Genomic DNA, 23,489 nt, shown 5'->3' with positions numbered 1-23,489 from the left:
CCTGAGAGCAGATGCGGCGGAGACGGAGGAATTGCGAGAAGGGGATGGCGTTTTTGCAAGAGACAGGGTGAGAAGAGGAATAGTCCAGATAGCTGTGAGAGTCAGTAGGCTTATAGTAGACATCAGTGGATAAGCTGTCTCCAGAGACAGAGACAGAAAGATCTAGAAAGGGGAGGGAGGTGTCGGAAATGGACCAGGTAAACTTGAGGGCAGGGTGAAAGTTGGAGGCAAAGTTAATAAAGTCAACGAGTTCTGCATGCGTGCAGGAAGCAGCACCAATGCAGTCGTCGATGTAGCGAATGTAAAGTGGGGGACAGATACCAGAATAGGCACGGAACATAGATTGTTCCACAAACCCAACAAAAAGGCAGGCATAGCTAGGACCCATACAGGTGCCCATAGCTACACCTTTAGTTTGGAGGAAGTGGGAGGAGCCAAAGGAGAAATTATTAAGAGTAGGGACTAATTCCGCTAGACGGAGCAGAGTGGTGGTAGAGGGGAACTGATTAGGTCTGGAATCCAAAAAGAAGCGTAGAGCTTTGAGACCTTCCTGATGGGGGATGGAAGTATATAAGGACTGGACATCCATGGTGAAAATAAAGCGGTGGGGGCCAGGGAACTTAAAATCATCGAAAAGTTTAGGAGCGTGAGAAGTGTCACGAACATAGGTTGGAAGGGATTGAACAAGGGGTGATAAAACAGTGTCGAGGTATGCAGAAATGAGTTCGGTGGGGCAGGAGCAAGCTGAGACAAAAGGTCGGCTAGGACAGGCAGGTTTGTGGATCTTGGGTAGGAGGTAGAAACGGGAAGTGCGGGGTGTGGGAACTATAAGGTTGGTAGCAGTGGTTGGGAGATCCCCTGAGCGGATAAAGTCGGTGATGGTGTGGGAGACAATGGCCTGGTGCTCCTTAGTGGGGTCACGATCGAGGGGTAAATAAGAGGAGGTATCCGCGAATTGTCGCTGTGCCTCGGCAAGGTAGAGGTCAGTACGCCAGACTACAACAGCACCCCCCTTATCGGCGGGTTTAATAATAAGGTTAGGATTAGTGCGGAGGGAGTGGAGAGCAGAGCGTTCCGAAGGAGTGAGGTTGGAATGGGGACAAGGTGCGGTGAAGTCGAGACGGTTGATGTCCCATCGGCAGTTAGCAATAAAGAGATCCAGAGCAGGCAGAAGACCAGAGCGGGGTGTCCATGAAGAAGAGGAGGGTTGAAGACGGGAGAAGGGGTCATCGGTGGGGGTGGAAGAGTCCTTGCCGAAGAAGTAGGCTCGGAGACGGAGACGGCGGAAGAAAAGTTCCGCATCGTGGCGAACACGGAACTCGCTGAGGTGTGGGCGAAGGGGGACAAACGTGAGGCCCTTACTGAGAACAGAGCGTTCTGCCTCCGACAGTTGAAGGTCGGAGGGGATGGTAAAGACCTGGCACAGATGAGAGCTGGGATCAGAGGGGGGAGGCTGGTGGTGTCAGTGGAGAGGGGAGGGTTGGGGTGAGAGGAAGATGGAGCCTCTGAGGGCCCAGGAGTTGACGGTGGGATCTGAGGAAGATGGGGCTGCGGAGTGGTGGTGGGGGAAGGGGAGACGGGAGTCACAACAGCAGCACATAAAGACCCGGCCTGGAGTTCAAGGCTGGAGTCACAGTTGGTGGTTGTGCAATCGCTGTGAAGGTGTCCATGGTGGTTGCTGGAGTCCGGGTTTTGAATATGCCCTGAGGTGTTGGAGCCGCCGAGATCAATGGCAGAGGCCGCAGTCTGAAGTTCATGCCTGCTAGCGTCGGGGCCGGCAGGCTCTGGAGTCCGTAGATGTAGGATCTTGCGATCTTTGCCTAACATGACAAAGTCAAAAAAACGGCGATTGCAGGCGTGAATCTGACGGAGGATGAAATGACGGGTAGGACCATTACAGACGGCGAAGAAAGTGTCCCGAAGGTGTGGAAGGGTCTGGGATAGGGACACCAAGTACCTGCTCATGGCGGAGAGCGTCGCCTTCAGAGCTTGACGGGAGAAGCGGCGAGAGGCAGAGTCAATAAAATGTGAGTACCTGGGATCCTCAGAAGGTCCAAATTGAGAGGCTTGGAAACGAATCCTAAAGCCAACTGGAGTAAGTTGGCGACGGAGGCACGTTCCAAGAAAGGATATATGGCTGTGATAGCGAGTCTGAGTCAAAGTGTGGTCGAAAAGTTGAAGAGCCGAAGAAATTACAGATGGGGAGCAGTGAGAGATGGTTTCACTGAACTCCCGTCGAAGAGAGGATCTAAACTTCTTCGATGTAGGCATCACCGGAAGAGGCTTCGCAGTAGTGAATTTAAACGCAAACAACAGGAATTCTGCAGATGCTGGAAATTCAAGCAACATACATCAAAGTTGCTGGTGAACGCAGCAGGCCAAGCAGCATCTGTAGGAAGAGGAAGAGGTTTTGGGGTAGTCATTGTTCTTGAACCTGGTGGTGTGAGTCCTGATGACCTTGTGTCTTCTACCTGATGGCAGCAGCAAGAAAAGAGCATGGCCTAGGTGGAGGAAATCTCTTATGATGGATGCTGCTTTCCTATGACAGAGGTTCATGCAGATGTGCTTACCTTTTGTAGGATTTTTCCATTTAAAGGCATTGGTGTTTTCGTATTAGGACATGATGCAGCCAGTCAAACACTCTCCACTACACATCTGTTGAAGTTTGCCAAATTTTAGATGTCATGCTGAATCTCCGCAGACTCCTAAGGAAGTAGAGGCGCTGCCGTGCTTTCTTCCCAATTGCACTTCTGTCCTGCGTCCAAGACAGTCCTTTGAAATAGCAACACCCAGCAATTTAAAGTTGTTAACCCTCTCCACCTCTGAACCTCTGATGAGGAGTGGCTCGTTGACCTCTGGTTTCCCTTTCCTGAAGCTGACAATCAGTTCCTTGGTCTTGATGACGTTGAGCGGTTGTTGTTATGTCACCACACAGCCAAATAGTCAATCTCCTTCCTGTGTGCTGATTCATCACCACCTTTGATTCAGTATTATCCTTCTGTACATGGCCATTATTCATGTATGAACTAGGTGGTGTGAGTTCATTTGCTGCACTTTTCAGATGAGATGGGATCAGGATTGTGATGAGTTAAATTTGTTAAGTGGCTTATTTATGGAAAAAATTTTGAAAAACGTTGCCAGTTTTTATGCATTCTCGTTGCTAGCCTAAATGAATCCCTTAATAAAAGGAAAGTAACATGTCTTGATCAGAACAAGAGAAATAAATAGCACTGTTTAAGGGAATGAGAGTAATTAAAGAATTTAGATGATATTTATAAATAGACCAACTGATGTAAATCAACCCATTTTTATAATGTTGATCATGGAAATTAATAATAACTGATATAAAATCATAGTGATCTCTACTTGTACAGGACATTGGTTAAACCATATCTGGAACATTGAACAATATAGCAGAGAAACAGACCCTTTAGCCCATAATGAATATGTCAACCAAGGTGCCTAATTAAACTAAACCTAATTGCCTGTTTATGATACATACCTATCATTTCCTACATATTCACGTGCTTGCCTAAATCCTCTTAAATGTCATGTCGTGTCTACTTCCACTACTGCCCTGGCAGCCTGTTCTAGGCATCTACCACTCTATGTATTTTCTAAAAACAACCTTAGCCCTCCTAATTACTTCTTAAGCTTACTGTTAGGGCTATGTCCTTTGGTACTTGACATTTCTACTCTTTGGCGGGGAGGCGAGACTCTGACTATCTATTCCTCTCATAATTTTACAAATATTGATCATGTCTGCCCTCAGCCTCCAACCCTCCAGAGAAAGCAGTCTATGGTTGTCCAACCGCTCCTTTCAGCTGATACTCACCAAACAAAGCAGCACCCTGATGAACTTCTTCCACACCTTCTGCAAAGCTTTACCATCCTTCATGTAATGGGACAACCAGAACTGCACACAATATGCCAGATGCAGTCTAATCAAATTTTTCTTTCTACATCTGCAATTTAACTCCTGTTTCTTAAACTCATTGCCCCAACTGATGAAGGCAAGCATGCCATATGCCTTCTTTATCACCACATCCACGTGTTGCCACTTTCATGATGGACTTTCATTTATGGATTTGGACCCCAAGATCCCTCTAAATCAGTGTTGTTAAGGATCCTGTCCTTGCATTTGACCTCACACTTGCTCAGGTTAAGATCTTCTTTTAATTTCTTTGCCCATGTCTTCAACTGATCAACATCCTGTTATATACTTTGACAATCTTCACATAAACTGATCTTTGCAGAACACCACAAGCCACATCCCTCCAGTCAGAATAACACCTGTCTACTATTGTGCTTTGTCTTTGGCCAATCCACCAGGTCATTATGAATCCTATGTATTTTAATTTTCTATATCTGTCTGCCATAAGGGACATTGTCAAATAGAAACATAGTAAACCTACAGCACAATACAGGCTCTTTGGCCCACAATGCTGTGCTGAACACTGCTGTACTTTAGAAATTACCTAGGGTTACCCATAGTCCTCTATTTTTCTAAGCTCCATGTACCAAATGCAAGATAGAAAAATCATTTCTAGAAGATCAGCATACTGAAGAAAGGAAGTCAAAGTTTTATATAAGATTATATAAAAAAAAGTTGTGGATTGCACTAATAATTTTCTAACATACTGGTGCTAATGAGTTCAGCTGTGTTGTCAGCCACTGGTGCTAAGCAAATGTCAGAACTCCTCTGCAAGAAGGAAGGACTGAAACACCATGGATGAGTCACCTCAAAATGAAGGCGTTTACCAAAGGTTACAAATTGATAGTTACCAAGTCAGTTGTGCTGTAACTATCTTCTCCGGATCAGTGGCATGACACGTTCTCAAAAGTAACTCCTTGGTTTCAAAAGATACAAGTACAATATGTTATCATATCTCTGTATTTTGCAGCTTTATGAAAGCCTGTTTTAAGTCATTTCAGTTGACTCATTTTTCTCACTGGTGGTTTTTCTCCTGTCAATGAGTTCGAATCTTTTTAAATTTGAAACATTCTGCAAATTTTCAGTAATATCCTCAATCAGTTTGTTACTCCCCATTTATAAGATTTTTTAATGTAACACTAATTTTGCATATCCAGCTGTGAAATTCCTATTTCCTTTATCTATTTTCAGCTACCTAATTTTCATCATGTACTGGAAACTGACAACAGTATGACTCAGCAGACCTTTTATTGTTTCCTGATCAAATAAATTTTGCAAAATACTATCCAAGATTATTCCAAGGAAAACCATACCCAAGTCTAGTATAAAACATGTAGATAATGTGCAACCACAGCACTTGCCCATGTTTTTTTGAGAATCCTGAATTGAATATTTTATGGTTCAGTTCCCAAATCTGTTTGGGAAACAATGTGTTCATTTAATGTTAACAGTTTTATTACTAATTTTGTCAGTTGAGTGTCATCTTCAAAGGTGGAGCCAAGTAATTTATTGCCTCTGTGATAGCTGAAAGATTTACAGCTCATGCCCTTAAAGTATTTCTCATTAGCCAAGATGTATCTTCAACAGTCCCCTAGGTCCACATATCCTAGAAATCTTAAACTTAGACTGCTCAACTTCAAAATGTTGTCCCTATATAACATATCTATGTTGTCCCTTTCCCCTATTGTTCTCTGTATCCATGCAAACATTCCCTTTTACACCATTTTCCCAATTTGTTTTAGATGGTTACTAATCAATCAGCCTCTGCCACAATCTCAGACAGTGCTTTCCAGATTATGACAACTCACTATGTTGAAAGTCATACCAACAATATCCTCTACCACCTGTTCTCCTTATTTGTACCAATAAAAGCCTTCATTATTTTAAACACATCTACTCTATTTCATCTTTGTCTTTCGCATTACAAAGAGAATAATACTATAATTTCTTTATATAGCATGCAATGTTTATTTCCGATACCATACCAGTAAACTATAGTACCCATTCCAGGGCTATGACATCCCAATACAGCTCAAAACTGAGCACAATGATGCAGCAGGGAGGGAGAGAGGGGTTTGGTTAGCCAATGAAAAAGATGCAGTCTAATATTTGATTTTACAATTTATATAGTAAACAGATCAGTAAACAGAGACAAGGAATAAAGAGTTATTTTCAGGTTATCAAGCTGTTACTAGTAAGGTGAGATGAGAATCAGTAAGGGGCCATTACCCATCCAGAATTTATTACACCTTGTCAAATGCATCAATCATTTTTGTTTCTTTCTCAAAAATCAAGTTTGTAGGACATGACTTCCCATGCACACAGCCATGCTGACTATCCCTAATAGGCTCACGCTTTCCCAAATGTGAGTCAATACTATCTCAAAAAATCATCTCCAGTATCTTCCATCTCAATGGTGTGAGGTTCACCAGCCTATAACTTACTGGATTATTCCTATTGTACTTAAACAAAATAACAAATTTGGCTACTGTCCATCCCTCTGGGCTTTGCCTGTGGCTAGAGTGGATACAAAGATCTTTGTCCAAGCTCCAGAAGTCTCATCTCTCTGAATGTGAAATGTATCCCTCAAGGACGTGGAGACTTATCTACCTTCATGTTCTTCAGTGGATGCAATACTATCAGCTTCTTGATCTGAACATGTACTGGAACCTGAACATACCCGACAATGATCTTGCTGTCCTCCATCTTGTTCTCCATGGTGAATTCTGATGTAAAGCACCTATTTCTTGCCTTGTTACCATCCTCTTTCTCCAGGACTAAAATCCCTCTTTCATTCTGTGTAATCCTACCTTTTTCTAAGAAATCTTCTTGTTTTTAATGTATGTGTAAGATACATTTGGATTTTCGTTAATTCTACTCGCCAGTGACATTGTGTGGCCCTTTTTGGCCCTTCTCATTTCCTGCTTGAGTTTTTTCTTGGCTAGGGTTATGTCTTATTTCAACTCCTTAAACCTTACAAATACTTCCTTTATTTGTTTAGACTAAATGTAGAACACCTCTTGTCATTCAAAGTTTTCTAATCTTGCAATCTTGTCTTTCCTCCTTATTGAAAATGATGGTGACTCCCATGCGCCAGATATGAGCTTGCCCTATAACAGCTGCTCCGAATCCTTTTCTTCATTTAGTACTTTCTCATGAGATGCAGAATTGTCCTTATTAATAACTATCTTAAGGAGTATTGATTACTGTTCCTAAAATTCTCTCCTGCTGAAGCCCCAATTACGTGGACTGCTGTGGAAAATATTTTACTCTTTACTTACAGAAGGATTGCAGTGCATCCCTAGCATTTCACGGAATGATTAGTAGACTAATGCCTGGAAAGGGGTGTTCGTCTTATTGGAAATGTTAGTCAGTCTAGCTTTGTAGCAGCTGGAGTTTAGAAGAATGAAAGACAGTGGGGTGGGAGTTGGGTTATTGTGTTGACTGGTTGGATGTGGAGATGACGTTTTCTGTTGTGGGACAATCAAGAATTGTGTGGGAGGAGGGGTATCTTCAGACATTACTTTGAGACATTCTTCATTTAAGATGGGGTACAATTTATTAAGAGTTTTGAGAGCCTTTGGAATTCTCAAAGAGCAGTGAAATTGAAGTCTTTGTCCATTTGTTAGACAGGAGTTGATAGATATTTGATAAGTAAAGGTGTGAAAGGTTACTGTGGAATGCAGAATTGAGGTTAAAATCAGTCATTGGAAGGATGACTCTTAATTCACATGTTGAAGTGCATTATGTTTACATCCATATGTAAGCCTCAGATTAAATTGCAAAACATGAACAACATTTATACTTAGTAAGTGGAATCAGAATTAATTATTTAAACAACAATATGTTTTTAATGAATTGTTCAACCATCTTTCTTACAACATAGATGATCCCCTGGATTTGAGATAGCTTGCATTTATTCTGTTTCTGTGGACTCTGATGTGATCAGTTGGGCCCACGTAGGACCCACAAATGGGACAGGAGGTGACCAATAAGTAGGTTTGAGCGGGAATAGTTTCAGGTGGCCTGTTTCTTCTGTTAGCACTGGGTTTATGTGTACACCCAGCAAGTGAATTCAGCATTCTCAATGGTGTCCCCAAATGCTTCATTGATACTTTCAGTATTTATGCATATGAATTTCAGTCTCCATTATCTTATGCAGTTATCAAAGGTATTAAATCAACAGGTGGGGTGAGAAACTGAAGTTCATTGTGTTTTTCGTAATCCAGGTTTTGCAGGTATTGTGAGAGGTGGAATGCTTTACATTTGCAAGGCACCTGGAAAACATGGGCTCCTTGTTACTAAAGACTACAGGGAAGACTAAAGACCTTTGACTTTAACACCATTACAGATGTGGCATGATTATATAGGGTGCGGCTATTCCTTCAGTATAAATCTGCATCAATTAGTCAGGAGTTCATGCACTAGGATCTATTAACCCACAAATAGAACCATGGAAGATTGTCATCAAGTGACAGCTCTAGATGGGTGGCTTACTCCACGTATGCTGGATTCTGGGCTGGAATACAGCTTAAAGACTGGGGGTAGAGTGCGATCATCAGAGGGATGGTTGCAGAGTGGTGGGTGGCCCCAGATGATAGGCAGCTTGCTATTGGAGAAAGCAAGAATCTAGTGGTTGAAGAGTTGATTCAGCAGTGGGGACTGGATGGGTTTGGGATGTGGAGAAGCATGGTGTAGCCAAAATGGGAATGAAATGAAAACCTCAACATGCTGGGCTATCTAAGAAAAAATTAATATAGCTAAATATGCAAATTTAGCTGTATTTTCTACTCCTTATCCAGGAAACTGCTTGGGAAGTTCTACATATGGTCTGCAGGATTTGGTGCAGCATTGCCTGCTTCGTATTTGGCCATTCTGATTGAAAGGAAAAGCAGGTAATATTTTTTAATTAAAAGAAATGATGCAATGTACTTTTTAAGATATTAGGTATATTGCTTTTGTAAAGCTGTACTATTCATCAAAGCGGAATAAATCTGTGAAATGTTTATTTTCTTTTTTATCTTTTAGATCTATTTGCATCGTGAAGTATTTTCCCAAACACTTTTTCTTGCTGTTTTCCTCCCATCTTTTGCCTTGACTTCTCTTACTCTTCACTGCAGTAAAAATGCCTTTGTAATGGTTAACCTGAAAATGCAGTGCACTTTTGTGATGTTTCATGTGTGATCTTCACTGACCTTCAGCATGTTTGCTGCTGTGGAGGTCACCAACTGATGCCAATGTGTACACCCAGCACATAAATCATCAAACAGGGGAACAGGGTACATAGTTCATCGGGACTTGTGTCATTCTGAGGTATATCATGGTTGATCTTAATTTCCAGTTCATATTTCTGCCAGTCCCCAAATTCTGTGGACTAATGCAGTTTATCAGAATATAGGACATAATGTTATCTGGATCATAAAGTGTCAATATATCAAAAGTATAATTTTAAGTATTATGCCTGAATTTGAATTTAAAAATTGTTATATAGAACTTTTATATGCCCAGTCAAAGGAGGCTTTTTTTATGTTTGTATTAAAACAATTTGAGTTTAAAACGTTGCTGGATTTCTATCATTCCTGGAATTGATTGAACCTCTCAAGATTTTTCTCACAAGTTGCTTAAAGTTCAATTCATACATTGAAGCAGAGGAAATGTCAATACTGCAGTATCAGTTCTGTTAAGATCCTAATATCTTTTTATTAAACTGTGTATTAAAGATATTAAAATTACTGCTGTTTTGTTTGTTGCCTTTATGCCATAACATAACTTATTTTGTGTTAGCATTGTTTTGGCATTACTTATGCTTCCTGTGATGCACTATCTATTCCTGAGGAGAGATGTGGGCATCCACAAATCAATTCCAGAGAAGTTATTTTCCCTGATTTATGTTGTCACAATGGTTTATTTTATGTTGCGGTATGGTGAAACTGTTAGTCTCCCCAAGCCCTCAGTGAGCTTGTGACATAGCATTGAAACTCTATTGTATGGAGAGTTATCATGTCTGTACTATTGGGTAAATGTAATTTGAGAAGAATGGAGATGGAATTATGAAATGGTGAATTTAATTTTCATTGTGGTGATGCAAGACTGTGCCTAAAGAACACTGACTGCCATTTAGCCAGAGTTGTAGCTGCTGTAGCTGGTTGCCATGGGTTCAGGCCAGCTGATGGGCTTTCTTTCTGTGTGCCCTGACCAGTTCAGAGCCTGGAAGGTGTTTCCTTTAGCTTCCTTTCGCCCTTGCACTTCACAAGCAGTCTTGCACATCCTTAGCCTTGCAGTAGCAGCAGTAACAGTACTGGAGGGTTGTTTTCCCAGGTAGCCAACCTGTTCACCTGCTTTGCCCCTGCATGTTGTGTTGTCTGAGCATCATGGAGAATCCCAAATCCTCCTAGGACCCTCTGCTCAATGGTCTTAACTTCTCTGGTGCCATTTCTCAGGATCTGCTGACTGTCAATAAACAAACTACTGGAGGGACTTAGTGGGTCAAACAGCTTCTGTTGAAGGAAAGGATGGAGTTTGGGAATCAAAATGGCACTAGTCATGATGCGGGATCTCAACGCAAAATGCCAGTATTCCCTTTTAACTCCATGGACACAATTCAATCCTTTGAGTTCCTCCAGTGGTTTGCTTTTGCTGCAGGTTCCAGCGTATGCAGTCTCTTGATTGACTGAGTTAACTTTGACAGTGTCAAATAATGTTTATGGCCAGTCGGTAGGGTTTTGCTTTTACAATGCAGAAGTTGGCCATTCATCACATCAGCCCCTGTCAGTTTCTTACAAAGCAATCTCATCAGCCCCATTGTCCTCCTTATTTCTCCTGTAGTCTTTTATCTTATTCTCTCTCACATGAGTATCAAATGATTTTTTTTTCGCAATTACTTCTACTAAAGGGGTTAATTTACAGTAGTTGATTGGGAGGAAACTAGAACACCTTGTGAAAGCCTTGCCGAGTTTGCCAAGGTGAGGATTAAACCAAGAGATTTGAAGCAATGCACACAGAATGCTGGAGCAACTCAGTAGGTCAGGCAGCATCTGTGGAAATTAATCAACGGTCAGCATTTCAGACTGAGACCCTTCAGGACGGTTTTAAAAAAAAGATGAGAAGTCAGAGTAAGAAGGTGGGGACAGAGAAGGAAAAAGTACAAGGTGGTAGGTGATAAGTGAAACTGGGAGAGGATGAGGGTGTAAAGTAAAGAGGTGGGAAGTTGATTAGTGAAAGAGATAAGGGGCTGGAGGAGGGGGACTCTGGTAAGAAATGGTAGAAGAACATGGAAAAAAGAGAAGGAGGAGGAGCACCAGAGGGAGGTGATAGGTAAGGAGATAGGAGAGAAAAGGATGAAAGAATGGGGCATGGTGAAGAGGGGGTGGGCAATTACAGAAGTTTAAGAAATCAATATGCATGCCATCAGGTAGAAGGCTACTCAGACGGAGTATAAGTTGTTGCTCCTCCAACTTGAGTGTGGCCTCATTGCAACAGTAGTGGAGGCCACGGACTGACATGTTGGAATGAGAATGGGAAGTGGAATTGCAATGGATGGCTACTGGTAGATCCAGCTTTTTCTAGTGGACGGAGCATAGGTGCTAAGTGAAGTTGTCTGCTAATCTATGTTGGGTCTCACCGATGTACAGGAGGCCACACCGGGAGCTTTGGATACAGTAGATGACCCCAACAGATTTACAGATGAAGTGTCACCTCACCTGCAAGGACTGTTTTGGGCCCTGAATGGTAGTGAGGTAGGAGGTGTAGGGGCAGGTGTGGCACTTGTTCTGCTTGCAAGGATAAGTGCCAGGAGGGGGAGACCAGTGGGGAGGGATGAGTGGACAAGGGAGTCGTGTAGGGAGCAATCCCCGCAGAAAGCAGAAAGAGTGGGGCGTGGAAAGATGTGCTTGGTGGTGGGATCCCGTTAAAGATGACTGAAGTTACAGAGAGTTATGTGCTGGATACTGAGGCTGGTGGGGTGCTAGGTGAGGACAAGAGAAACCCTATCCCTGATGTGGCGGTAGGAGGATGGGGTGAGGGCAGTTACATGTCCTTAAATGGAAGCAGTGCAGGTGAGGACAGTGTTGATGGTGGAGGAAGGAAAGCCCCTTTCTTTGAAGAAGGAGGACATTACATTAGTTCTGGAAGGAAAAGTCTCATCCTAAGAGCAGAAGCGGCAGAGACATAAGAACATAAGAAATAGGAGCAGGAGTAGGCCATCTGGCCCGTCGAGCATGCTCCGCCATTCAGTAAGATCGTGGCTGATCTGACCATGGACTCACCTCCACCTACCTGCCTTTTCCCCGTAACCCTTAATTTCCTTACTATACAAAAATCTATCCAACCTTATCTTAAATATGTTTACTGAGACAGCCTCCACTGCTTCATTGGGTAGAGAATTCCACAGATTCACCACTCTTTGGGAAAAGCAGCTCTTCCAAATCTCCATCTTAAATTTACTTCCCTGATTGATTAGAGAGCTATTTGAAATAAATTTGAACTGTTACGTTTTGTGCCATATCATCTTTGTATACACAAGGTGCTTTAAAAATGACTATTTGTGTGGTTTGATAACACTGGCCTAGATTGTGATATTCAAGAAGTTGGATACCTCTTGCAGATAAATTGTGATTATAACTTTGAAACAACTGCATGTTGTTAAATATGTAATTGTATCAAAAAAAGCTGCAAGCATTACAAATTTTGCATGTTGTACACAAACTTAAAAACAGCAGTAGGGAACTGTTTCTGGAGTGGCCTTTTTGTGGATGTGCACCTTTTGTGACTGAAGAACTTGTGCTGTGTGAGAAATTACCACTGTCCCTTATGCACAGTAGCTTGCTGTTAACATTAGATTGTAATGTATTGGGTAGCTTACTGGGTGGAGTCTTTATGGAAATTTACAGTATATTGAAAGTGCAGTGACATGTTTGGCTAATCATAAATTAATTGCAAATAATTGTAGAATTGGGAATGTGTGATGCCATTCAATAAGATTATACAGCTCATTTGTATAGCTTTACTTATAATGTTTGCAGTTGTGCCAAATGCAGGACATATTTTGGGACACTTTAGGATGTATGTGCTAATTCACTAGATTAAGAATTTATTGAATTTTTATTTTTTTGGAAAGGGGAAATAATAACAATAAAACAAAGTTGAAGTTGGATTTTTTTTTAAGAATGTGTGTTGCTCTCAATATTTACCTCAGGTTGGATAAATGATTATTAGTATTGGAAATGAAGAGAACTTTGCATTATGGTGAGGGAAAGTACTTTGAGGGAGTACCCAAAAAGAACTTAGAATCTTGCTCCAGGTCAATATGTAACCATTTAAATACTTGTTCTTTTTTACATTCACTGTATATTTGTTCCTGATGTTTTGTCCTCAATTTGCAGTACCCATTCCTTTTATATTTTCACAGTATTTATGACACTGGGAATACATGGTGGAGCAGAAAATAGTGGGAGGCATTGGTAAATATAGTTGAATGTGAATCCTTGCTCGAGTTGATTCTATCTGGGTGTTTGACTATGGATTGCAGTTACAATCTGTGGCCTGGTGTAGTGAATATACTGCGTTCTAGTGAAATTAAATTTAACAGCTAACAGGTGTGCGCCGCTTAACGTCCATTTGGACAACGTCCAATTGCATATACATCTGTAGTCCCGATCGGAGAACGTGACATAGCAGACGTAACCAATCTCGTGTATCGCGCGTCTCTTGAGTGTAGTAGTGTTATCTGTCTGTTGAATTTTCTTTCAAAAATATTATCGTAAAGTGCATCATGGCTTCCAAATGCAGCAAGACCCTCCTAGTGATAGCAGCAGCAAGAGGCAAAGGAAAAGTATTAATTTGGAAGTGAAGCAAAAGGTTATTAAACAATATGAAGGTGGAAAACCAGTGAATGCTATTGCTCAGGATTTAGGCATGTCGCACTCGACAATCACGATGATCCTGAAAAACAAAGAAAAAATCCTCGAAGCTGTTAAAGGATCGGCTTCACTGAAAACTACAAGACTCATGAAAATGCGAGAGGGACTTGTATCGGATATGGAGAAATTGCTAATGACATGGATTTAGTCAGTACAGGTACATTGCGGTACTCCATATAGGTTTGCTAAGTATATAATATAGTGTTCAAACAACGTCCAAATCACATAACGTCCAATTTCGCAGAACATATCGTGGACGTTAAGAGACGCATACCTGTATTTCACTACTTTGCCAATTTAATAGCTTAAATCTTCCACTGGACTTCAACAGATTCTGAGCTCTTCATTGTTGATTGGAGTCAACTTGCCATCAATGTGCATCCTTTGGAGCCTCCTTAATTGAACCAAGGATACCAATTTATGGTTGTTCAGGTTACTAAATGGCAGCAGGACCTTGTATGATGTAATGGATTGAATGAGCTCTGCCCATAAAACTCAAATGGAAACATGGAAGCTGACAAAGTCTTGCTCCAACTTTGTTGGCTTTCAAAACTGCCAATAAGTTCCAATGTCTCTGAATTTATTTGACATTTAACTTGATCATTTGTAGAATTCAGAAGTATTGAATACAAAATAAAATGTATATTAAACAGGAAAGTAAACTTAAAAATGACTTCAAATAATCAATAATTATTGCCTAGCTGTTTGGAGAAGCAAAATTGGCAGTTTGGATTCAGATGAGGAGAGTCAGAGAATACAGAGCCGGACCTTGTGGCCGTTCCGGTCCATGCTATACAAGTTGCTTACCTAACCTACTTCCATTTGTCTGGGTTTGACCCATATCCTTCTAAATCTTTCTATGTACCTCCCTAAGCATCTTTTAACCTTGTAATGGCATTCAGTTTTACCACTTCCTTTGGCAGCTTGTTCCTTATAACCCACTACCCTTTAAAGGATAAATTTACCCCTCTGGTCCCCTTTAAATGTGTGGCACGGTGGCATAGCACAATTCTTTACAGTGCTGGCTGTAGGATTGGTGTGCAATTCCTGCCGTTGTCTATAAGGAATTTCTATCTTCTCCCTGTAACTGCATGGGTTTTCTCTGGGTGCTCTGGTTTCTTCCCATATTCCAAAGTTCAAAGTAAATGTATTATTAAAGTACATGTATGTCAACATATGCAACCCTGGGATTAATTTTCTTGTGGGCATTCACAGTAAATCCAAGAAACACAATAGAATCAATGAACGGTTGTACCCAACAGTTCAGACAAACAACCAAAGGGCAAAAGACAACCAACTGCAGGACTGCAGGGGCAATCCTGAGCTTCCATCTGACCTAATTTAAATTTGGACTGCACCATATTTTTCATCTAAGAACATTTAAATATCTTGGCACTAGATACTGAATTTACCAGTTTTGTTAAGTACTTTCTCCCCCTCTCTCCACAGAAAAAGCTGTATTTTTCTGTTTCATTTTGTTTCTTAGTGGTTAGTTCTGCAAATGCCAGCCTTTAATGGGATTGTTACTTGATCTACTGAATATTCTCAAGATATTCTGATTTTATTTCTGATTTGGTATCTGTAATTGTTTTCTAAAATCCTGCCTTTCCCACATTTATGATGTAGTGTTTCTGCAGTCATTATTTTCCCTTTACATATCAGTCATCAGAAAAGAAACGCATCAAATTCAGAGATAAAGTCTGGAAAGCTTAGCTTGATCTGCTTATGTGATTAAAACGCTCTGGGGATTCCTGTCTGCCCTGTTTCATGTTAAATGATATGCTCAGCTTGAAATGGGTTCTGTTCCTCAAATGAATGCAGTGAATCAACAATTGTTAGACAAGCTGGCAACCTGTTTCATTGGTCCACCATCCTTAGGACTGATTTCTAAGATGAAACTTGGTTTCACTTTTAAATAGCCGGATATTGTGACCTATATTCCTCTCCAACATATTGAGTTGTAGCACATGATCTAAAATTTAATCACTTTATCATCTTGTAAAGCTTGATCAAAATACAATCTACAACTTAACTAATTAAGATGTTTAAACTATAATTTTGTAGCTTTTCTGGGCACACCTTCAAATCTGAATTAATATTGCTCACCCATCATGTGAGCAAACCAAAACTATCTTGTTTTCCAAAACAGATTTCCTGCATGTGGATAAAATAATATGCCTTTTTGCTGTACTGTTCTGTAAAATATTAGGTACAGGAGGTACCTAATAAAGTGGCCACTGAGTGTATGTTCGTGGTCTTCTGCTGCTGTAGCCCAACCTCTTCAAGTTTGGATATGTTGTGCATTCAGAGATGCTCTTCTGCAAACCACTATTGTAATGTGTGATTATTTGAGTTACCGTCTCCTTTCTGTCAGTTTGAGCAAGCTTAGCCATTCTCCTCTGACCTCTTTCATTAGCAAGGTTTTCACCCACAGACCTGCCACTCATTGACTTGTATTTTGTTTTTTTTTCTTTTTTTTGCACCATTCTCTGTAAACCATAAAGACTGTTGTGTGTGAAGATCCCAGGAGATCAGCAGTTTCTGAGTTATTCAAATTGCCCCCTCTTGGCACCAACAATCATTCCACAGTCAAAGTCATTCAGATCACATTTCTTCCCCATTCTGATGTTTGGTCTGAACAACGACTGAACGTCTTGACCATGTTTGAATGCTTTGATACATTGTGTTGCAGCCACATGATTGGATGACTATATATCTGCATTAACGGGCAGGCATACTAAATAAAGTGGTCACTGAGTGTAATCTATGAATCTAGTTGCTCTATGTGTTGTAATGGCCAGGTTCTCATGCTCTTTCTGAAGACTCATGTATAATGACCATTCTCCCTTTCCATCTGTGTTTGTCCCTCATTCTGGACACCATATTGTATGCTATTTACAGTTTACGTAGGTGAAGTAATAGAACAATTTGTCCACCATAGAGAGAAAGAGAGAGAACTGCATACTAGATGCATGCATTGCAAGTTTGTTTGTTCTTGCGTAACATTAGGAGTAGTTAATATAAAATAAACTTCAACCTTTGTTTGGGAAACGGAGAGATGTTTGCAGCTTTTCTGTACTGAATTGAATGGTGTTTTGTTAGCTAGATAGTGGTGAATTTTTGGTTTATTTTTGAAGTAAGGTTTTTACTTTTATGTGCCACAAAATAATTTGTTTGATTTTGGTGACTTGATTTGCCTTGAAAATCATGTGTTCAAACCCATGATGGTTAAGTAAAAATGTCTTGTTTGGAACAATAAATTGCTCTCTGTAATTTTTCCTTTTTGATTAGTGAAAAGTGCTTCCAAGCATGTTGCTATTGGATAAACTTTCCAGTTATATTTCAGATGCAAGAAATTCTGCAGATGCTGGAAATCCAAAGCAATACACGCAAAATGCTGGAGAACTCAGCAGGTCAGGTAGCATCTATGGAAGTTAGTTATCTATAGTCAATGTTTTGGGCCGAGACCTTTCATCAGGACTGGCAACGATGGTGGAAGAGCGACAATTATATTTTAGATTATGATTCAGCCCTCCTCCCTTAAGCCATACATTAATTGAATTGACCAAGTCTAAGGCTTGTTAACAGTTCACAGGTGTCCCCCGCTTTTCGAACGTTCGCTTTACGAAACCTCACTGTTACGAAAGACCTACATTAGTACCCTGTTTTTGCTAACAGAAGGTGTTTTCACTGTTATGAAAAAAGTAGTGCGCGATAAAAAAATCAGTGCGCGAAAAAAATCAGCGCTCAATAAAAGGCAGCGCACACCCCGAGCAGCCACTCTCCCCTGGATTCGGAACGGCATTCTCGCCGGCATTGCTTAAACACGTGCCTGTGAGCAGCCGTTTGCAAGATGAGTTCTAAGGTATCGGAAAAGCCTGAAAGAGCTCATAAGGGTGTTACACTTAGTGTAAAACTAGACATAATTAAGCGTTTCAATCGTGGTGAATGAAGTAGGGACTAAGTGAGTTTCGCTTGTGGAAGCTGACGAACATGATGTTGAAGAGGTTTTGGCATCCCATGACCAAGAACTGACAGATGAAGAGCTGATGCAATTGGAAGAAAAAAGGATAACAGTCGAAACCAAATGAGTAATGATGAAGTAAGACTTTAATTTTGAAAGGGTACGTCGGTTTAGGGGATATTTGCAGGATGGTTTGAGTCCTTACAAAGAACTGTGTGATAGAAAAATGTGCAAGGCTCACCAGTCAAGCAAGCCTTACACATCAGCCACAGCAGTCGATGAACCTCGAACTTAGACATCGAGGCGAGCGGTCATAGGAGAAGATGTGCCGCCTGCTCTAATGGAAACAGACGAGATGACATCCCAGTGTCCCACCACCCCAACCCCCGGGCCATGGACAGATACCGATTTGCGGAGAATGCAACGGTAGCAGGGAGACACACAGCACATCTTTAAGAAAAAAGCCGAAATGTCAGCCCAGATCAGAGACGACGCAATCGGAAATCGGCACTGATCTGGGCAGACAATTACGTGCCGGGCGGCACCTAATTAATTAGCTTGTTTGTTTCGGCTTTTTTCTTAAAGATGTGCTGTGTGCCTCCCGGCTACCGCTGGACCCCTGGCATGCTTCGCAGCAATGTATCAGTCGGTGGCCTGGAGGGTGGGGGCCACTACACCACTCCAACCTGCGACGACTCAGACTAACACACCATCATCAGTGTGCACCGCGCTATCTTCCTGATTCCCGTAAGTGATACTACACTGTACTTACATTATTTCTACTTTATATTGGCTGTGTATTTTTACATGTTATTTGGTATGATTTGGCGGCTTCATAGCTTAAAGGTTACTGGAGAGAGTGTTCTTGCCAACAGCACTTGCATGAGATTTTCGCTATGGAGAACAGTTCAATAAGGATTGTGGAAAAGTATTTCTACTTTATATAGGCTGTGTATTTATCATATCATTCCTGCTTTTACTATATGTCACTGTTATTTTAGGTTTTATGTATTATTTGGCATGATTTGGTAGGTTATTTTTGGGTCTGTGAATGTTCACAAAATTTTCCCATATAAATAATTGGGAATTGCTTCTTCGCTTTACGACATTTTGGCTTACGAACTGTTTCATAGGAACACTCTACCTTCGGATGGCGGGGAAAACCTATATTTTTAGAAGTAGCTGTCTGATGTTCACTTACAAATTTTTTTTAAAAGTTCCAAGTTTAACATCAATTATAATTTTAAATCTTGAAATGGTAAAGTTCTTGGCAAGTCATGGAAAGTTCTTATTAGGCAATGCTTGGGCTACGCAGTAAACCAAACTTCTTTCCAAATTATCATATTACATTTGTCTTTCATTTGAATACAAAATTGTACATTTGTTTCTTATGGGCGTAGCGTAAGAGATGCTAGTTAATATATCAGCATACCAGATATGTATATTGGCGCGTGACCAAGTGGTTAAGGCATTCGTCTAGTGATCTGAAGGTTGCTAGTTCGAGCCTTGGCTGAGGCAGTGTGTTGTGTCCTTGAGCAAGGCACTTAACCACACATTGCTTTGCGACGACACCGGTGCCAAGCTGTATGGGCCCTAATTTCCTTCCCTTGGACAACATCGGTGGCGTGGAGAGGGGAGACTTGCAGCATGGACAACTGCTGGCCTTCCATACAACCTTGCCCAGGCCTGCGCCCTGGAAACCTTCCAAGGCACAAATCCATGGTCTCATGAGACTAACGGATGCCTATTAATCTGTATATGGACTCTATCTTTTTTTTGGAACATTATGTTTATTGTGCAGTAAGTGGTTGGCCCAGGTGGCATTGGATTCACTCTGCTTATATTTTTCTGTCTTTTGTTAGTAAGTACAGGATATTCAGTGATAATAATGGTAAATACTATATGTAGTTTAGAGCCTCCATGAACATAATTCATTGCCCTTTTTAAAAGATTAATATTAATAATTTTGAAATAGTTTTTTTTAAATGCTTCATTTCAATCTGTCTCTTTTTTTATTAATAATAAAACAATGAATACTCATAAATAAGCAACAGGACATCCTTTTTTCTGAAAGTCCATAATTACTGTTGTTTATTCATCAAATAATAGCAATCTCTGCTCAGAATTACTATGGCATGCAAGGGATTTTTTTTAGAAGATAATTGCCAATTTGGGCACACATTCTCAAAAGGGTTTGCCATCCCTGATGTAGGGAGTCCAATTTCTTGTATAAAATTTCTCAAGTTAAAACCTTGCAGGTGCTAGATGATTAATGAAGTAATATATAGACAGAAGATGTCAGTGGTGCTGGAACAAAGCATTTGAAGAATCTCTTGTATTGATGGCAATACATCTTGATGCCAATTTGTATAAAAAATATGTTTATAACTATAAGAAATCATCCAATTCTAAATGGTCTGTTAATAGCAACAATTTTCTTCTTTTGCACTAATGCCTCTTTCCTTACCAAAAGTGACTAATTTTGATAAAACTGGAAGAATGGTACAATGGCAGTAAGCAATTTCATTTTCTTTCTTGACAGTGCTGAGCTTCACATCCTTCATCTGCCGGAAACTAGGTGTTTCATGGACAGGAATCAAAGCCTTTTTTGTGTGGAATTGTGTGCAATGTGTTCAGTACTGTAAAGCTATAGTTAAATATCCTTGCAACACACACAAAATGCTGGTGGAACGCAGTAGGCCAGGCAGCATCTATTGGAAGAAGTACTGTTGACGTTTTGGGCCGAGACCCTTCGTCAGGACTAACGGAAAAAAGAGATAGTAGGAGATTTGAAAGTGGGAGGGGGAGACCCAAAATGATAGGAGAAGACAGGAGGGGGAGGGATGAAGCCAAGAGCTGAGAAGTTGATTGGCAAAAGGAATACAGGGCTGGAGAAGGGGGAGAATCATGGGTTGGAAGGCCTTGGAAGAAAGAAAGGGGGAGGGGAGCACCAGAGGAAGATGGAGAACAGGCAAAGAGTTATTGTGAGAGGGAAAGAGAGAAAAGAAAAAAATACACACAAATCAAAAAAAAATTAGGGATGGGGTAAGAAGGGGAGGAGGGGCATTAACAGAAGTTAGAGAAATCAATGTTCATGCCATCAGGTTGGAGGCTACCCAGACGGAATATGAGGTGTTGTTCCTCCAATCTGAGTATGGCTTCATCTCAACAGTAGAGGAGGCCATGGATAGATGTATCAGAATGGGAATGGGACATGAAATTATAATGTGTGGCCCCTGGGAGATCCTGCTTCCTCTGGCGGACAGAGTGAGGGTGTTCAGCGAAGCAGTCTCCCAATCTGCGTCGGGTCTCACCAATATATAGAAGGTCACACTGGGAGCACCGGATGCAGTATATCACACCAGCAGACTCACAGGTGAAGTGTCGCCTCACCTGGAAGGACTGTCTGGGGCCCTGAATGGTGGTGAGGGGGGAAGTGTAAGGGCATGTATAGCACTTGTTCCACTTACAAGGATAAGGGCCAGGAGGGAGATCGGTGGGAAGGGATGGGGGTGACGAATGGACAAGGGAATTGCATAGGGAGCGATCCCTGCGGAAAGCAGAAAGTGGGGGCAGGGAGGGAAAGATGTGCTTGGTGGTGGAAACCTGTTGGAGATGGCGGAAGTTATGGAGAATTATATGTTGGACACGGAGGCTAGTGGGGGTGTAGGTGAGGACAAGAGGAACCCTATTCCTAGCGGGGTGGCGGGAGGATGGGGTGAGAGCAGATGTGCATGAAATAGGAGAGAGGACAGAGTTGACGGTGGAGGAAGGGAAGCCCCTTTCTTTAAAAAAGGAAGTCATTTCCTTTGTCCTGGAATGAAAAGCCTCATCCTGAGAGCAGATGCGGCAGAAACAGAGGAATTGAGAGAAGGGGATGGCATTTTTACAAGTAACAGGGTGGGAAGATGAATAGTCGAGGTAGCTGTGAGAGTCTGTGGGCTTATAGTAGACATCAGTAGATAAGCTGTCTCCAGAGATAGAGAGAGAGAGAGAGAGAGAGAGAGAGAGAGAGAGATATCAAGGAAGGGGAGGAAGGTGTCGGAAATATCCTTTGTTCCTTTTTGACTAATAATATCAGTGATAGTATTTTTATGAACATTAGTAATAAAATTCAACAATTTGTTTGTTAGTCAAATCTTGATTAGTAGGGAACAAATAGTCTTGGTAAATGGTGCTAAGGAGGAGAAATGTAAGGAGGTATTTGTTCCTTTTACCAGTTAAAGTAAAATTTATGTGTGTTTATGTGGCAGAACACTTGTCAGGATTATCTGTTCTTTCACAAGATAGGGTGTATTTCGTGTCATTTCTTTTTAATATGCTCAAAATTGTAGCATGTTGAATAAAGAAATTCCAAAAAGTTCACCTGTCTGAATTGCATGTGGTCCACATAATCTTCCAAGCACTTACCTAACTTATGAAGCTCTTTTTTTTTTTTTACCATTTTTATGCATTTAAAATACTTTATAAATATAAATTCTTGCCGTATACATGAAAATGATAACTTGGATGAACTTCAGGAGGGCTGCTTGTTCCTCTGGAACTGTGTACTAACTTGAGTCAACAATTTTAAGTGACAGCGGGTGATCCAGGTAGGGAGATTTGCTATTATCTTCATTTAGATCCGTGATTCAAGGGACATGATTTTTGTGTGTACTGTATGGTCCAGTATTAACATAATTATATGTGATCAGTGACTTGTTTATTGTAATTTCATTGTATTGAACAAAATCTACTTAATATATATTCCATTGTCACATTTGACATTATATACAATATCAAAGCAATAACATTTCCATTATCTCTGAGGCTGCATAAGTGGATTTTATATTTTATATTATGTTGATTTTAATGAATTCTATTAGACTCAATGAAGCTCCCATCTGTGCAGAACTGATGGTCGCTGTAGAGAAAGTGACAGGACAGAACGTGCTTATGACAATATTAGTACTGAGTGTGACATTACAGAAAATGTGGACAAGTCTTGGTATTTGTGCTAGTTGGAAAACCTGCACTATTTTGTTATTGTTGTGATTTTGACTTGACGTTTTATAAACAGTTCTTTGTCAGAGACAACAACCCTCCCCCCACTCCCCCACTCCCCACCAATTTCCTTCCTTGCCCTTCCTACGTCTTAACAAGTGTATTTGTCTCCTTTCTAGTTCTGTTAAGGAATACAGTCGGCCCTCCGTATCTGCGGGTTCTGCATCCGCAGATTCAACCAGCCGCGGGTCGGAAAAACCCGGAAGTTCTCTCTTCAGCACTTGTTGTTTGGGCATTGTTCGCCTTGCGTCTCGTTCAGTTGCGAAGAAGCAATTACCATTAATTTATATGGGAAAAATTTTTGAGCGTTCCCAGACCCAAAAAATAACCTACCAAATCATACCAAATAACACATAAAACATAAAATAACACTAACATATAGTAAAAGCAGGAATGATATGCTACTAGCAGAACCAACAGTAACATCGGCAGCTTTAAAGATTCTTTCTCTCTGCGTGTAAATACAGTAGTATGAATGGTGGACGCAGGCAAGTTCAACGCACACACAATGTCTTTAATTTGTTCACCACAATTGAAACGCTTAATTATGTCCAGTTTTACGCTAAGCATTACACCCTTACGAGCTCTCTTAGGCTTTTATATAAGGGACTTGAGCATCCGTGAATTTTAG

At 41.0% G+C, this 23,489-nt stretch overlaps 1 protein-coding gene across 1 annotated transcript in view; it reads left to right on the top strand.

Moving 5' to 3' along the window:
* tmem135 (transmembrane protein 135) overlaps positions 1–23,489 on the top strand; it is a 429,004-nt gene that overhangs the window by 19,258 nt on the left and 386,257 nt on the right. The window contains exon 3 of the mRNA XM_063053891.1: positions 8,737–8,829. Within this exon, the coding sequence (XP_062909961.1) occupies positions 8,737–8,829 (93 nt within the window). The remainder of the gene's footprint in view (positions 1–8,736; positions 8,830–23,489) is intronic.

Source organism: Mobula hypostoma, chromosome 7 (genome assembly GCF_963921235.1).
Source record: "Mobula hypostoma chromosome 7, sMobHyp1.1, whole genome shotgun sequence".
NCBI classification, from domain to species: domain Eukaryota; kingdom Metazoa; phylum Chordata; class Chondrichthyes; order Myliobatiformes; family Myliobatidae; genus Mobula; species Mobula hypostoma.
The sequence above is the reverse complement of the archived record's forward strand: the minus strand, read 5'-3'. Positions and strand labels throughout refer to the sequence as shown.